The sequence below is a fragment of the Nematolebias whitei genome, chromosome 11 (assembly GCF_014905685.2).
Source record: "Nematolebias whitei isolate Nwh7 chromosome 11, NemWhi1, whole genome shotgun sequence".
Taxonomy (NCBI): domain Eukaryota; kingdom Metazoa; phylum Chordata; class Actinopteri; order Cyprinodontiformes; family Rivulidae; genus Nematolebias; species Nematolebias whitei.
The window spans coordinates 5689455-5707983 of NC_056508.1; the positions used below are offsets into that span (position 1 = coordinate 5689455).

Below are 18529 nucleotides of genomic sequence, written 5' to 3' on the forward strand. Positions count from 1 at the left end.
GGGCACTCATGTCCCAGGAGAAATTTGATAGTCAGCCCGTCTCCGAGGCGTTGGGAGTCTGATTCAGATAAGCTTGATTTTTGTTTTTTCTTCAGGCAGACAGATTTTTTTCTTCAGCCTTGAGTCCATCTGGGCGTTCTAGATCTGAAAATGCCTAATTGTGGGATTCCATTCCACTGATCCATGCTATGAGTCTCCTTCAAGGTCGAACCCACCACGCTGACGAGTCCCAGAAGCCGCAGGTGGTCTGCGATTCTCAATCTCCTCCACCTTACGGTTAAGCTCGTAAACCAGACGATTTAAAGTTCCCACAGCGACGACTAGACCTTCACACTGACTCGGAAGCTTTTCCATGGCTGAAACTGCTGCCGATGTCTTTTTCAAAAGTCGATAAAACAGTGCCCCGCCGATGCCAAAAAGCAGAGTCCCTGCTATCATAAATCCAAATATGTAAATGTCTTCAACATTCTCCTGAGACAAAACTGTGATGCACATCAACTGCCACACTCCCCACGAATCCATGACGTGAGTCTCAGCTGGACACGCCGGTTCTCCAGGACCTTGTTGTTTTGATGAAAAAATCTTATCAATAGAGTTGAACGCCCACGATACCAAATCCATAATCGTCTTAATTTATGTTTGGGAGATGAGACCCAGGCGCTTGAGACACACAGAGAGCAGAGCAGGAGGAAGGAAAAAAACGGGGGAGGAGAAACAGAAGCTGCCACCTCAATGAGAGCCTGGGAGGAAAAAGAGTACTCTTGAATTGAGAAAGAGAGGTGGTGTTTCGTAAGTCAGGGGGTAGAGAATTCCAGAGATGAGGGGCAGCACAGGTGAAGGCCCTGCTCCCCATGGTGGAGAGGCGGTCATAGGGTACATGGAGGTGTAGCGAAGAGGAGGATCTGAGAGAGCGAGAGGGGATGGAGATGTGTAGGAGGTCAGATAGGTACGGAGGGGCAAAGTTGTGGATAGCTTTGAAAGTGAGAAGAAGAATTTTGAAGATGATGCGTGATTTAACCGGGAGCCACTGGAGCTGCTGCAGAACAGGAGTGATGTGGTTATAGGAGGAGGTTTGAGTTATGACACGGGCAGCTGAGTTCTGGACTATCTGTAGCTTCTGAGGAGATTTGTTGGGGAGGTCATAAAGATGGGAGTTGCAGTAGTCAATCCGGAAAGTCACAAGACTGTAAACAAGGATGGCTGTGGAGTGGGGTGTGAGAGAAGGGCAGAGACGGTTAATATTTCAGAGATGGAAATAGGCAGACTGAGTAACATTGTTGATGTGTGCTGTTGAAGATTCTCAGTCATCCAGGACATGATGAATTCAAAAAGCGTTCAATACAAAAACAACTGGACTTTATTTGTAACAGAAGACGTTTCGCTCCTCATCCGAGGAGCTTTCTCAATTCAATGAGCAGTGAGTGAGAGATTCAGGTTATAAGGCCGAGTGAGATAAGATACGCACACATATGTAGATTTGACAAGTCGTGTGGAGGTGTGAATTGTCAAATCTACATATGTGTGTGTGTCTTATCTCAGTCAGCCTTATAACCTGAATCTCTCACTCACTGCTCATTGAATTGAGAAAGCTCCTCGGATGAGGAGCAAAACGTCTTCTGTTACAAATAAAGTCCACTTGTTTTTGTATTGAATGCTTTTTGAATTGTTGATGTGTTAAGTGAAGGAGAGAGTGGTGTCGAGGATGACACCAAGACTCTTGACCTGAGGCGAGGGGGGTAGCAGAGAATCGTTAAGGGGGATGAGAAAATGTTCTGATTTTGAAATAGAGTTTTTGGTACCGACAAAAATGATTTCTGTTTTGTCACAGTTTAGTTGAAGGAAATTGTTAGAAAACCAATTATTTAGCTCATTGAGGCAGTTGGTGAGGATGGAGGGTGGGTGGGTGGAGTTTGGTTTTGGTGACACGTAGAGTTGTGTGTCATCAGCATAACAGTGGAAATGGACACCAAATTTGCAGAAGATGTGACCTAGAGGAAGGAGGTAAATGGTGAAGAGGAGGGGTCCGAGGACAGAGCCTTGGGGGACACCCGTGGAGACGGGGGAAGACTGGGAACGAAAGGATTTAAGCTGAATGAACTGAGTGCGGTCAGAGAGATAAGATTTGAACCAGTCTAATGGAGTACTTGAGATGCCAATGGAGGTTAGTCTGTTGAGGATAGAATGACAGATTGTGTCGAAGGCAGAACTTAGATCAAGTAGAATGAGGATAGACAGAAAACCAGAGTCAGCAACAAGAAGAAGGTCATTAGTTATTTTTATTAGAGCTGTTTCGGTGCTATGGTGGGGGTGAAAACCAGATTGAAACTCTTCATAAACGTTATTGTTGGATAGGTGAGAGTGAAGTTGACTAGCAACAACTTTTTCAAGAACTTTGGAAATAAAGGGCAGATTAGAGATCGGATGAAGATTACTGAAGTTGGTAAAGTCAAGACCTGGTTTCTTGATGATGGGGGTGATGGCAGCAGATTTGAAAGCTGTGGGGACAATGCCAGAGGTTAGGGAGGAGTGGATGATGTTAGAGATGTAATATGTATATATAAGTAATATGTAATCGGTGGTGCTCTTTCTTGGCATGAAACCATACTGCTGCTCCCAGTCATCGCTCATCTAAATCTTGCTTCCACATCTATCTCCCAGATCTTCATTGAGTGACTCATCAACTTGATTCTACTGTAGTTGCTACAACTCTGTACATCACCCTTGTTCTTAAAAATGGGCACCAGCACACTTCTTTTCCATTCCTCAGGCATAATCTCACCCTCAAATATGCCATTGAATATTTGAGTCAAAAACCTCACTGCCATCTCTTCAAGACATTTCCAAACCTCCTGGTATGTCATCAGGTCCTACTACCTTCCCCTTCTTCATTCTTTTCAGAGCTTTCCGGACTTCACCCTCACTAATCTTGCCCACTTACTGGTCCAGTTTTGATGACCTCTACTCTTCTTTCTCTTTCATTCTCTTCATTCATTAGCTACACAATGTACTTCTTCCATCTTCTCGTCACACTCTTCACTTGTTAGAACATTACCATTCATATCTTTAACAAGCCTAACCTGCTGCACATCCTTTCCAGCTTGATGTCTTTGCTTCGCCAATTGGCACAAGTCCTTCTCGCCCTCTTTAGTGTCCAGCCTCCCATACAACTCATCATACACCTTCTGCTTTGCTGGCACCTCCCTCACAACATTCTTCCTTTTTCAGCTTCCACCATTTGGTCTTCTCTGATTTTACTATTTTTCTCTTCTTCACAACAACAGTCATTCTACACACAACCATCCAATGCTGTCTGGTCATGCTCTCCCCTGCTACAACCTTACAGTCTCCAATTTTCCCCAGGTTTCCTCTTCTGCACAGAATGTAGCCGACCTGCGTACTCCTTCCTCCCCTCTTATGTCACTCTATGTTCCTCCCTCTTTTGGAAATAGGTGTTTACTACAGCCATTTCTATTCACTTGGTAAAATCAACCATCATATGTCCTTCCTGGTTTCTTTCCTTGACATCAAACCTACCCATCACTTCCTAATACTCTTTGTTTCCTTCACCAACATGTTCATTCAGGTCTGCTCCGATCACCACTTTTTCCTCCATGGGAATACTCTATCACTTAATTCAGAACCTTCCAAAATTTACATTTCTCCTCCATATCACATCCAACCTGTGGAGCATAACAACTGACAACAATTAGCATCAGACCTTCTACTTCTACTTTTAGACACATCACCCTATCTGACACTCATTTCACCTCTACTACATTCTTTGCCAACTCCTTCTTCAGGACCACCCCTACTCCATTTCTCTTTCTATCCACACCATGGTAAAACAGTTTAAACCCTGCTCCAATGCTACAAGCTTTGCTGCCCTTCCATTTGGTCTCTTAGACACATAAAACATCTACCTTCCTTCTCTGCATCATGTCAGCCAGATCTCTACCTTTGCTGTCATTGTCCCTACATTAAAGTTGCAACCTTCAGTCCTACATTCTTGAGTGGTGTATAGATTGCTTAGAATCGGATCTGTTTGAGGTTAAACAAATAAAGTGGTAATTTTCAAGTTTCAGAGGTCCTGCTAAGATGATTTTCTTAGTTGTGTAGGGTAAAGATAAGGTTTCTATATTTTAAGAGACCATCTTAGCACCATCATAACTGGTTTGTTCCACTTTGGAGTAAGCTGTTGGGGGAAGAATCAGTTTTGTGATGTGTGTTTTCTTGACTGATGACACATTCTGGATGGAAGGTGAAACGTTTCAGCAAAAAAAGAAACTGTCCAGATGACCTGACTGAAAATTGTTGGAATGTTTACCTGGAACATGAGTCTGCTCACAGACTCATGTTCATGTTTGTGCTGATGTTCAATGTTTTATGTTATGAGTGCTTAGTGTATATTTAGTTGATGTTTTTCTTAGTTCATATCTTAGATGTTATTACTGTTTTTCTTAGACATTTTATTGTTGGATGTAACTGGGACCCCGTGTACATAATTTCGCTCCACCACATGTACCACATGAGGTGCGAATGACAATAAAGAAACTCTGACTCTGACTCTGACTGATTATTGAACATGGAATTTAAAGTTTTCTATGTATTTCCAGGCTTTAAGTATAGATAAAAGAAGTTGTCTCCTAGCTGTAGATTAATATTTAAGTGCCAATTCTGAAGTCTCTACCTAAAAGTGAATAAGTATACAAGCTAAAATATTTCAGAATTCGTTTAAAGGCATGGAATTTGCAACATAATTTCCACTGTCTGCATACTAGAGCAAGTTATATTCCCCAGCTCCAGTTGTTTCTCTGTGATAATCAGTTAGTTCATATATATTACATAATCCCTTTTATGAGCTCTGTCACTGGTGGTCATGTCTGGAAGTTTTTACTGGAGCATTTGTGCAATAAACTGGGGTGTGTCTGGCCAAAGAAAAATTCCCAAAGTTTAAATATAAGTCAAAGCGTTTATTTTACTCAAAGTGTTTTTCAGTTTTACAACAAAAACCAAAGCTAAGACATGGTGAAATATTTGAACCAATGTAGAGAGATTCTGGTTCTTTGTAAAAAGGGGTGTGAGTGTTTGTGCAGGAAACTGGTGTCAGGGAAACAGAGCCAGCTTTAAAAAACATCTGGATTTTCAAACACAGTCTGACTCAAATTCATTATAAAGACACCAAAGTAACATTTTGTTACTGAATACAACGACATGCATGATTGTCATGACTGAAGATCAGGTTATTGTTATGACTTCTTCTAGTTAGTTCTGACAAGAATGTTATGAATATCCTGATGCATGCTCAATAATCCAGGTAGAAAAATCTAAAAAAGTTAAATCTGGTCCTCTGGACATTCAAAAAAACAAAACAAAGCAAAACATAACAACAACAACAACAAAAGTAGAAATATTTCTACTTTTTTCTTTTTTGTTGTTGTTGTTTTGCTTTGTTTTGTTTTTTTGAATGTCCAGAGGAGAGGACCAGATTTAACTTTTTTAGAATGTAACGAATAATTCTGGAGATGCAGTCTACTTTGGAGAGGAAAATAGGGCTACCTCCTGAGGATGTGAAAACAATGACAAAGTCAAGGCAAATGTGAGACAGTAAGCCCAGCAGAATGATCTTCCTTTCAGTGCCTCAATCAGATATTTTAAAACTGTGTACTGAAAATGCTTGATAGAAATTGATTGTAAACTAGTGAACACACAGTAATAGCAACTAGTAGTAGTAATAGCAGCCTGCCACAGAAGTATGACTTACCTTCATATGGTTTGGGGCATGAGTTGCTTCTGGATCACGAGTTGCTAGTCTTTGGTTCACTCTAAGAAGAATATTACCTCACTTTACAGGCACTGAATAATAGCCTAACTTTTCTTGTTAAGTCCTTTGAAAAATAATTTATATTGGCCAATTTTTATACAGGGAAATAAGGCGGAGTGGAGATTTTCTGCCTCATTTTGATGAACCCTCGTTTTAACGGTTAAATCGTTCTGTCACATTTTAGCTACAATAATACATTGCTCTGTGTCTAAGAGCTGAAATCATTCACAGGAAACAAGGTACGTGAGAACCAGTTTTATTTTGAAATTACAGGAAGTAGACAATTATTTATTCTGTGAAAAGGACCGAAGCTAGAGTTGGTTATTTTCAAGGTCAGTTAGTTGTCATATATTGTGTAGATTTTTTTTTCTCTTGTGGGATTTTTTATTGACAGGTTATCTATGGGGAGGACTGTGAATTCCAGCATCCAGAGAAGGTGAGTGTTGTTTCCAGATGGGATGAGCAAGCGAGCCAAAGTGAATAGTTGGCCGAGCTGACTTCTTACTTTCCTCAAAGGTGGTTAAATGGAAGTAAGTATGAGGGGATATTTCAAGGTGAGAAGTCACAAAGAGTTTGAGGAAGTACACAGAGGATCTGGTCCAGGGAACATGCAAATAATGGTAAGGGAAGACATAATAATTTAGTTTTTTTTTTTAAACAAGAAACCAGTAACGAAGGAGGTTGAGATGAGGATGATCACTGTGTGACGATCAACAATCTAACAAAAATAATGATTTAGCTCAGCCTGAAATACTGTACAGCCTAATCAAAAGTATTACTCACAGCTGCTCCACTATCTGTCAGACACAGCACCAACTGGCCTTTCATTCTCATTCCTAAATAAGGGTGCATTCACACTAGCCCTGTTTAGTCCGCTTTAATCGAACTCTAGCTCGTTTTCCTTGAAAGTCCGGTTCGTTTAGGGAGGTGTGAACACGCCATCAAACTCTGTCATGGAACAAAAAGGCGAACTCTGGCCCAGGCTAAAACCTAGGTCTCAGTCCAGGAGAAGCAAACTCCAATGCAGTTCGAGTACAGTGTGAATGCAAACAGACCGAGCCCCGCTCCGCAGGACAAACAAACATGCATTTCTCTGACCTTATATGGAGCCGTCAGCTGTCTTGAGTGAAAAACAATATTCTCCATGGTCTTCTGTCTCATATTCTGCTCATGCTAAGTCCATTTTTGAAAAATGACAAAATATAACTCCTAAAACTGCTAAAACTTGATGCCACTTTGTTTTTATTTTTATTTACAGAAGAAGAAGAAGACATGTCTTCAGAGGTTCTATTTCATATAGGCTTCGCCCTTTAAGGCTGTCGCTGATGGGTTTTATCCCGATATGCGAAGCATTGCACTGAAAACTTTAGTCCACGCCCACCTGCTGTCTGGGCCCCACCCGGTCGGTATAAATTACGTTAAGAGCGGGTAATCGGCTCCCATTTATCTTCAGCGAGCTAATAGCACTGTCAGAAGAACAAAGAAGGAAAGTTGTGTAGATGACCAACCTTTGTTAAGAATGCTTGGCCCGTCACGTCGACCTCAGTCATCCTGGTGAGCTCTCCTCCCCGAGGAGAAGCTGACGAGCAGTCTTGTTTCAAGGTAAGCGCCAAGGAGTATTTCTCAGTGACAGGTCGCTACACACTGGACAACGTCATCTTGTAATTTTCCTCTTATCGCCGACCCTCGGAGCGAATCGGATGGTTCCTCCAGGACAGGTGGCGTTCAGCTGCAGCCCCGCTGCTCATTCCCTCCTGGAGAGCGTAGTGTCGGTGGAAGGGGGCTGAGTGAATGCTCACCTCATCCCACCTCGTTTCGCATCGGCGATCACACCGCTCCCGGCCGACGGCACCCTCTGGGGTTGCCCGGCGTAACCCAGGAGACTGCTGACATTAAGGGACCCTTTTTTACGTCCCGCGCCTTTCCCGCCAGTTCGGATGATCCGACGGGAAGGTTTTTTTCTAGGCTCCATTCCGGCTCGCCGTCCTGATCCCATCTGGCCTCGGTTTCCCAACAGGACATCCTACGGGGATGAGGCCTCAGCCGGCTTTCCTGGTAGATTGGGGGCCGGTCTCCACAGTCCGCGCCCATCACCAGAGCAGGGGTTTCACCGAGAGTAAATTCCCTCAGTGCCCCCTGGAGCCAAGCCTGACAGAGGCTTTCTCGGAGCAAGATGTCCAGGTGGACCAGCGTCCCGCGCCTCCGGTTAGTGTAACCCAGACGGTGACACCGCTCTCCAACTGAGCTCACCAGCATGCGTTCCAGACGGCCGCAGCGAACAACACGTTAAACTGTTGGCGTACAAGTTCAGAGGCGGAAAGAGACGTACGCTCCGTCTGCAGGGCAGCTGACGTCATCCCCAACCGGTGCACCTCTTTGCTGTCTGCCGGCCCGCATCGCAGCCGGAGGATGGAGTTTTCAGTGTTTCCCTAAGACCACCAACAGATGGAGCTCTAGGACAACAAATGGCAGAGCAAATGACGGTTTTGGCGGAGGATGTGTGTGAAGGTGACACGAGTTTCGAGTAAAACATCATTTAATGATGAAAATGTCTATTTTTAACCAGTCTGTCAGCTCGGATGACTTGACAGCGGCTCCCTCTCATATACTCCACACGAAATGAGCCGGTGGCAAGACGGTTCCACGGCCGTCTCGCTGAGCTTCACCACAGCCCCGCCGTCAGAGACGGCCCTTTTTATCCTGGCAACAGAGTGTCCAACGTTTTCCCAGAGATCCCCAGCAGACGGTGCCCTGGGCCAACAAATCCCCGAGCTCATGGGAGAAAAGATTCAAAATGACACTCTGCGGAGGGTTTGTGTAAGATGACACAAATGTTGAACAAAACTTCATTCAATGATCAAGTGTCTGTGTTTAGCCAGTCTGTAAGCTTGTATGAACTCACAGCGGCTGCGCACACATCCTCCACAAAAACGAGCCGGTGTTCTTAAATAAAGGGTTTTCAAACTCACTGCTGCTCCAGACATGACGAGACACTGACAGAACACAACAGTGGTAAGCGAAATAACTCGTAGTCAACCGGAGCTGCACGATCTTAACCCAAGCGGTGTCAAACGCGCACTCGCACGACGCAAACAGCCTTCACCCAAACAGCGTTGCGTTGATGATGGTGCACACACAGCTCCCCGGCGCTTACCGGCTCACAGCGGCATAAATGTGGGACCGCAGGTCAGTGGAGGACATTGCTCTCAGCGAGAGTGACACGCGCTGCACCGAAGCAAACGGTGCCGCCGCGGCGGGGGCAGTCTTCACTCACCACTCCTCAGCGCTCAGCCGCTCACGTCGGCATTAACGTGAGACAGCTGAGCAAACCCAGTGACCAATCTTGCCCCAGCGAGAGCGGCGCGCGTCCCGCCAAAGGAGATGTGAGCTCCAGTGGGGCTGGCAGCCTTCACTCAAATGGCACGGCGTAGATGAAGTCGCGTTCAGCGCTTCTCAGCACCCATCAGCTTAAATGCGGTACTGCAAAGCGAGCCCAGCGCAGGACCCCGCTCGCGGCAGGAGCGACACTCGTTTTTCACCGCAGTGGCGCCAAATGCGGGGGCCAGCGGCATCATCAGCTGTCACACGCTTCTCCTCAACACAAGGTGGACCCGCGGTCCAAAAAAAGCACACAGGCGCGTTCAGAGCCTTTTCGAGGAGCCTCACCTTGGGTCTCATGGAACACATTCCCGCGACACATGACGACGGTCAAGGCGGTGGACTGGATGGCATCCGTACAAAACATGACGAATCACTTAAACGCACATCCACTCCACGAACCTTACGCGGAGTGGCTAAAAACATGCTCACCAGACAGATGGATGGCCAGGTTGTTAAGCTAGGGTTACACGTTGCAATTTGCAACCCGACCCCCTCAGTTCAGAGGAATTTTAGAGATGGTCCTATCATCACCAGACCAGGTCCCATCCCTAAATGCAGAAGTCCAAGAACTTCTGGTAAAATAAGTAATCTCCAGAGTTCCCAACGGAGAGGAAAACACAGGGTTTTTACTCAGGTTACTTCCTGTTTCCCAAACAGACTGGAGGGATGAGACCCATTTTGGATCTGTCCGTTTTCAACAAGGCGTTCATGGACAGACCGTTTCACATGTTGACAACCAGACAGCTGTTGGACAACATCCAGAGAAATTATTGGTTTGTTTCTGTCTACCTGAAAGATGCTTATTTTCACATATCGATCATCCCAAAACACAGAAAATTCCTGCGTTTCTCCTTTCAAGGGATGAAGTATCATTAAAACAGGCTGCCGTTCGGTTATTCCCTCACACCTCGTACGTTCTCAAAGTGTGTGGAGACGGCCCTGCAACCTTACACAGAGCAGGGATGAGAGTTTTGTTTTACCTGGACAACCTGCTGCTGCTGTCATGCTCCAGACAGGAGGCAACGAGACAGGCCCAGGCGCTGACATCACACCTGTTAAATCTGGGCTTTGCCATAAATTGGAAGAAAAGTTCGATTTTCCCGGCCCAGACAATTGTTTATCTGGGAGTGGAGCTAAACTCAACCACCATGAGGAATCATTTATCACAAACGAGAATCGACACTCTGGAAGACCAGCTCCGCCACATAAGACCTGGCAGAGTGATAACAGCTGTTTCCGTCATGAAGCTGTTAGGGACGATGTCATCAGCTCACACAGTTGTCCCGCTGGGTTTATTAGACGAGACGCCTCCAGAGGTGGTTTGCGCGTCTGCGTGTGGATCCAGTAAAACAAAAGAGACAGATGATCACTGTTCCTCCCTCCGTGAGGGCAGACCTCCGACACTGGGGAAACACCCTGGTTCTGTCGGAGGGAGTCCCCGTCAGCAGACCCACGTCACACGTGTCAGTCTTCACAGACGTGGCACTGTCAGACTGGGGGGGGACATGCCTATCTCAAGCTGTAGGGGCGCTGTGGCCCCATCACACATCAGCCCACATAAATGTTTTGGAGTGTCGCACGGTGCTGAACGTGATTCAACATTTTGCGCCTGTGCTGCAGAATCAACACATTTTGATTCACACAGACAACAAGGTGACTGCTGCGTACATAAACCGGCGGGGAGGGGGGGGCAGCCCAGATGTTACACATTGCGTGAAAACTACTGTGTTGGACACACCAAAATCTGCTCTCCATCAGAGCAGTTTACATACCCGGTGTTCTGAACTAAGGGGCAGATGTGATGTCCAGGGGCGGTCCACGTCACGGGGACTGGACTCTCCATCCAGATCTTATTGTTCAGACATGGCAGAAATTTGGCAAAGCAGCTGTGGACCTATTTGCGACACGAGAAAATGCTCAGTGTCAATTATAATTTTCTCTGAGCCCGCGAGACGAACCACCGCTGGGGGTGGATGTGTTTGCCCACAGCCCATGGCCCAAAACACTTCTGTACGCGTTTCCTCCACCTCCTCTGATTTTACGGTTCCTGAACCGAGTTCAGGAGGAGGGATTGACAGCTCTCCTGGTGGCCCCCGAGCGCGTGAATGCACCATGGTTCCCAGTCCTGCAACGCCTGCTGTCGGGGCGCCCGTGGAAACTGCCGTGGAGGGAGGACGCTCTCCTCCAGGCAGGAGGAGCGATCAGGAGTTACCCAGAAATAGGCCAGCACCTGTGGGTCTGGCCGCTGAGCGGATCCATTTAGAGAGGATGGGTCTCCCACAGGATGTAGTGCGCACAATTCAGGTTTCACGTGCTGCATCTACCACAGCGCTGTACACATCAAAGCGGACAGCTTTTCAGCGCTGGTGTACAGAGAAGGGTGTAGAGGCCACCTCATGTCCACTAGTGTGCATGCTGTCCTTTCTATAACAGCTGATGGACAGGAACTTGGCGTTCAGCATGATTAAAACATAGCTGCAACCATCTCTTCCTGCCACAAAGGGTTCAGAGACAGAACAGCTTTTAATCATCCGCTGATGAGCGTTTTCTAAAAGGTGTACATAGACGCAGGCCTGTTTCACGCCCACTTGTTCCACAGTGGGATTTAACGTTGGTCCTGCAGGCCCTGATCAAAGCTCCATTTGAGCCTCTGGATCAAGTTCCACTTAAATTTTTGTCTCTTAAAACAGCCCTGCTGCTGGCTTTAACATCCACTAAGAGAGTGAATGATTTATCTGCCCTCTCTGTCGCTCCGTCATGTCTCAGAATTCAGGCTGACGGCAGCTCAGCTGATTTAAGACCAAACCCAGCTTTTATGCCTAAAAACATCACGAGCTCTTTTAAATCAAGAGCGATATCGTTGGAGGGGTTTTTCCCTCCCCCCACAGATCAGAAGAAGTAGCATCTTTCCATCTTCTCTGTCCGGTGTGGGCGTTGACGTGTTACACAGCTGCAATGCGTCAAAGTCAACATTTGTTTGTGCATTATAGAGATGCATCTGCAGGTCGCCCGTTATCCACCCAGCGCTTGTCACACTGGCTGTGTGAGGCCTTTTCTGAAGCCTACAGAGCATCAGATTTAGAGCCTCCTGTCAACCTCAGAGCACACTCGACCAGAGGTATCGCATCTTTGAATGCTTTGCATAATGGTATGACAATGCAGGACATTTGCACTGCGGTCGTGTGGCCAACACCCTGCTCATTCATTCACTTTTATTTATGTGATGTGATGGCTCGTTCCATGACACATTCTGTCCTTAGTGTTTACAGAATGAATATTGTTGTTTCATGGAACTCTGTTTTACTCACATCTGTCTGCATGCATTACAGTGTGAGATGTTGTTATCAGTCACAAGTTGTGATTGTTATTTTGGTTCTATTGTTACTAATCAGTTCATGACTATTGTTACCAATCAGTTCATTTGATTAATAATCAGCTCTCCTGTTATTATTAATCTGTTTATACTGTTCAGCCGTAAACCGGTTGGTTCATGACTCTTTTCAGCTTTTTCCCATCCCTTTGAAGTTTTCCGGGGCGTTCATGCATTCAGAACGCATAGTTACACAACATGCGTCTATGCATGGCACACATAATTACACAATGCGTAATTACGCACATGGGGAGCTGAGTGACAAGACGTTTTTTGGGCAAGCTTCTGCTTCATACGGTGTTTGAATGGACCCAGTGAGGCAAGGACAATATCCGCTTCGCCCTTAACCCATCAGCGACAGCCTTAAAGGGCGAAGCCTATATGAAATAGAATGTTGGTTACGTACTGTAACCCCAGATTCTATGAATATAAGCGTAGCCCTTTAAGCTTCGAGCCTCACTGTCTCCTAAATGGCTGAAGAAAAAGCTATTTGGGAGCTGATTACCCGCTCTTAACGTAATTTATACGGACCGGGTGGGGCCCACACAGCAGGTGGGCGTGGACTAAATTTTTCAGTGCAATGCTTCGCATATCGGGATAAAATCCATCAGCGACAGCCTTAAAGGGCTACGCCTGTATTCATAGAATCTGGGGTTACAGTACGTAACCAACGTTTTTGTGTCGTTTCTTTCAGTAGTTCTTGGTGCAGTGCCCCCACAGGCGAGTGGGGGAATAGGTTGGTTCAACAAGTTGACTCGACTGCACAGTGCAGTGTGAATGCAAACGCACCAGCTCAAATGTAAACAAAAGGTCATGAATATTGGTCCCGAACCGAACTGTGTCTACCGGACTATCAGGTGTGAAAACAACCTTAGAATGGTTTGTAGAAAAACACAGAACAAGGAAACAAAACAGGAATCCTAATATGTTGACCAAATAGTTGGGTAGAAATGATAAATGCAATTTCTGATCACTCTCTTTCTTAAGCTGGACCACAAAATAAAAGTTAATTTTGTGTTTTTGCCTATGGTAGCACGTTTACAATACTCCCAGAGCTGGGATTATCTCCAGTATCGATCACTGGCTGTGATTGGACAAATGTTCAAATTGTATAATGATGATACATTATATCCAGCAGGCTGTGGCTACAAATTATTATTCACAAAAATGCCTCAAACATGAAATCTATTGTTTAATTTTTGATCAAACTTGGACATCAGACTGAGAGGCAGCTACTAATCTTTTTACCTTGTATTTTTTTCCCCTGTTGGTTTTAAAATTATCCTATGAAATCTAAAAAAGTTAAATCTGGTCCTCTGGACATTAAAAAAACAAAAAAAACAAAGCAAAACAACAAAAAAATGTAGAAACGTTTCTAGATTTTTTTGTTGTTTTGCTTTGTTTTTTTGTTTTTTGTTTAAAGTCCAGAGGACCAGATTTAACTTTTTTAGATTTTTCTACCTGGATTATTGAGCATGCATCAGGATATCCTATGAAATGTTATTGTTGATGAAGTTTTTTTCTGAAAATATTTCATGAAAGAAAAGGTGAGCTGTTCCCAATCCTGCAGACCTAGGGGGAACACTTTAACTTAAAATTAGAGTCAGGGTCAATAAGACCCAAATACTACAGAAGGTAAGTTGCACACTAAATTAAAAAAAAATAATAATTGTGGCAGGTTTTAGTCCCTTGTTAAAGAAGTTTTAATGGCATTAGTCTTTTCATTGGACTGAAGTCAACAATTCTTTGAAAAGCAAATTATTTCTCATTACTAAGCTATGCACATCAGCATACCAACTTGGTATAAAATGACCTTTGAGTATAATTTATAACATTTTCCTGACTCAACTGTTTTTTCCCTTCTTTTTTTCAGCAATGAGGCGAAACAGAGTGTGGCCAACTTTTCCAAGGAAGCACCTTTTAAATGACCTGGTCTCACCTGCGTCCACCTGTGTGGAGCAGAGCACTAGATGGAGTGCCTGCTCCCAGAGCTGCGGAGCTGGGGTCTCAACACGGGTCTCAAACCAAAATCCAACCTGTAAGCTGCAAATGGAAACCCGACTTTGTAAAGTCCGTCCGTGCCGTGCTTCCCGGTTTCCCTGGAAACCAGTGGTGAGGTTCAATAACACATTTAAACCCACTAGAACCCATTCCTGCTGCCGATTCTTTATACTGGCCATTCAGATTTTTGTCATATCTCCATCCATCCATCCTTCCATTTTCTTCCGTTTATCTGGGGTCGGGTCGCAGGGGTAGCAGCCTAAGTAGAGAGGCCCAGACTTCCCTCTCCCCAGCCACTTGGTCCAGGTCCTCCAGGGGAATCCCGAGGCGTTCCCAGGCCAGCCGAAAAACATAGTCCCTCCAGCGTGTCCTGGGTCTTCCTCTGGGCCTCCACACGGTGGGACGTGTCCGGAACACCTCACCAGGAAGGCGTCCAGGAGGCATCCTAAACAGATGCCAGAGCCACCTCAACTGGCTCCTCTCGACGCGGAGAGCAGCGGCTCTACTCTGAGTCCCTCCCGGATGATCGAGCTTCTCACCCTGTCTCTAAGGGAGAGCCCAGACACCCTGCGGAGAAAACTCATTTCGGCCGCTTGTATCCGAGATCTCATTCTTTAGTTCACAACCCAAAGCTCGTGACCATAGATGAGGGTGGGAACGTAGATCGATCGGTAAATTGAGAGCTTCGCCTTTTGACTCAGCTCTCTCTTCACCACGACAGACATGTACAGCACTCACTTCACTGCAGATGCTGCACCTATCCGCCTATCGATCTCACGCTCCATTTTTCCCTCATTCGTGAACAAGACCCCAAGATACTTGAACTCCTCCACTTGGGGCAGGACCTCCTCCCTGACCCGGAGAGGGCACTCTACCCTTTTCTGGCTCAAGACCATGGCCTCGGATTTGGAGGAACTGATCCTCATCCCGGACGCATCACACTCGGCTGTGAACCACTCCAGCGAATGCCGTAGATCACGATCTGATGAAGCCAATAGGACCATATCATCTGCAAAAAGCAGAGACGCAATCCTAAGGCCAGCAAAACGGATTCCATCAACACCTTGGCTGCGCCTAGAAATTCTGTCCATAAAAGTTATGAACAAAATCGTGACAAAAGGCAACCTTGGCGGAGTCCAACTCTCACCGGCAACGAGCCCGACTTACTGCCGGAGATGCGGACCAGGCTCTTACAACGGTCATACAGGGACCTACTGTAACAGCCCGTATGAAAGGGCCCGGTACTCCATACTCCCTGAGTAACCCCCACAGGGTTCCCCGAGGGATGCAGTCAAATGCCTTCTCCAAGTCCACAAAGCACATGTAGACCCGTTGGGCAAACTCCCACGCACCATCCAGCACCATGCTGAGAGTGTAGAGCTTCCACGACCAGGACGAAAACCGCACTGCTCCTCTTGAATCCGAGGTTCAACTATCCGACGGACCCTCCTTTCCAGAACCCCCGAATAGACCTTACCAGGGAGGCTTAAGAGTGTGATCCCCCTGTAGTTGGAACACACTCTATGGTCCCCCTTTTTTAATAGGGGGACCACCACCCCAGTCTGCCAATCCAGGGGAACTTCCCCCGATGTCCATGCAATATTGCAGAGTCGCGTAAGCCAACACAACCCTACAACATCTAGAGCCTTAAAGAATTCCGGGCGAATCTCATCCACCCCTGGGGCCCTGCCACCGAGGAGCTTTTTAACCACCTCGGTGACCTCAGCACCAGAGATTGGAGGGCCCAACCCAGAGTCCCCAGGTTCCGCTTCCTCAGTGGAAGACATGCCAGTGGGATTGAGGAGGTCTTCAAAGTATTCTGCCCACTGACCCACGACATCCCGAGTTGAGGTCAGCAGCGCACCACTCCCACTACAAACAGTGTTGGTGGCGTACCGCTTTCCCCCACTGAGACGCTGGATGGTGGACCAGAATCGCCTCGAAGCTGTACGGAAGTCATGCTCTATGGCCTTTCCAAACTCCTCCCATGCCCAAGTTTTTGCCTCAGCGACCACCCGAGCCGCATGTCGCTTGGACTGCCAGTATCCATCAGCTATTTCCGGGGTCCCACAGGCCAAAAAGGCCCGATAGGACTCCTTCTTCAGCCTGACAGCATCCTTCACCGACAGTGTCCACCACCGGGTTCGAGTGTTGCCGCCACGACAGGTACCAACAACCTTGCGGCCACAGCTCTGTTAAGCCGCCTCAACAGTAGAGGCAGGGAACATGGCCCACTCAGACTCAATGTCCCCTACCTCTCCCGGAGGTGGGAGTTAAAACTCCGTCTCACATGAGACTCTGCCAGACGTTCCCAGCAAACCCTCACAACACGTTTGGGTCTGCCAGGTCTGACCAGCATCCTCCCCCACCATCGGAGCCAACTCACCACCAGGTAGTGATCAGTGGACAGCTCCGCCCCCCTTCACCCGAGTGTCCAAGACATGTGATCGCAGTTCAGATGAGATAATGACAAAGTCGATCATTGAACCGCAGCCTAGGATGTCCTGGTGCCAAGAGCACATATGGACACCCTTATGCTTGAACATGGTGTTCGCTATTGACAATCCCTGATGAGCACAGAAGTCCAACAACAGAACACCACACGGGTTCAGATCAGGGGGGCCGTTCCTCCCAACCACACCCCTCCAGGTCTCACTGCCATTGCCCACGTGAGCATTGAAGTCCCCCAGTAGAACAAGGGAGTCCCCAGGAGGTGCACTTTCTAGTACCCCCTCCAAGGACTCCAAAAAGGGTGGATAATCTGAACTGCCGTTTGGTGTATAAGCACAAACGACAGTCAGAACCCATCCCCCCAAACGTAGGTGGAGGGAGGCCACCCTCTCATTCACCGGGGTGAACCCCAACACACAGGCACCAAGATGGGAGGCAATAAGTATGCCCACTCCTGCTTGGCGCCTCTCACCAGGGGCAACTCCAGAGTGGAAAAGTGTCCAGCCCCTCTCAAGAAAACTGGTTCCAGAGCCAAAGCCATGCGTAGAGGTGAGTCCGACTATTTCTAGCCGGAACCTCTCAACCTCACACACCAGCTCAGGCTCCTTCCCCACCAGTGAGGTGACATTCCACGTCCCAATGGCCAGCTTCTGTAGCCGAGGATCAGACCGCCAGGGTCCCTACCCTCGACCACCACCCATCACACATTGCACCCGACCCCTTTGGCCCCTCCCACAGGTGGTGAGCCTATGGGAAGGGGGACCCATGTCTCCTCTTCAGGCTGTGCCCGGCCAAGCTCCATGGGTACAAGTCCAGCCACCAGGCGCTCGCCCGCGTGCCCCACCTGCAGGCCTGGCTCCAGAGTGGGGCCCCGGTGACCCACATCCGGGCGAGGGAACATCAATTCCATTTATTTTACTCATCATAGGGGTCTTTGGGCTGCACTTTGTCTGGACCCTCACCTAGGACCTGTCTGCCTTGGGTGACCCTACTAGGGGTGTAAAGCCCCTGACAGCATAGCTCCTAGGATCATTGGGACACTTAAACCCCTCCACCACAGTAAGGTGGCAGCCCAGGGAGGGCATTTCAATTCAATTTAATTTATTTAAATAGTGCTAAGTCACAAAAATAAGTCATCTCAGGATGCAAATTTAGTCACTAGTGACCGGTATTGCGCAATACTGGGTGTATTGCGCAATACCGGGTGTATTGCGCAATACCGGGTGTGTATTGCGCAATACCGGGTGTATTGCGTAATACCAGGTGTATTGCGCAATACCGAGTTTTCTGACATTTGTTGAGGCCAAGGGCATCAGAAGCATCCATAATGTGGGGGGACACAATGATGTGTGTCGTGTGTGTGCACGCACATGTGTGTGCTGAGCTAAGATGCTACAGACGTAGCACTCCACTTGCATCCTACTAATGTATATATGTTTATGATGTACAGGAAGGAGAGACAGATGAACACAGAATGGTAGGTCCAGATGTAGGTCCAGGTATAC

At 47.0% G+C, this 18529-nt stretch overlaps 1 protein-coding gene across 1 annotated transcript in view; it reads left to right on the forward strand.

The window, feature by feature from the left end:
- ccn5 (cellular communication network factor 5) overlaps positions 1 to 18529 on the forward strand; it is a 30614-nt gene that overhangs the window by 5126 nt on the left and 6959 nt on the right. Inside the window, exon 4 of the mRNA XM_037683872.1 lies at positions 14446 to 14684. Within this exon, the coding sequence (XP_037539800.1) occupies positions 14446 to 14684 (239 nt within the window). The remainder of the gene's footprint in view (positions 1 to 14445; positions 14685 to 18529) is intronic.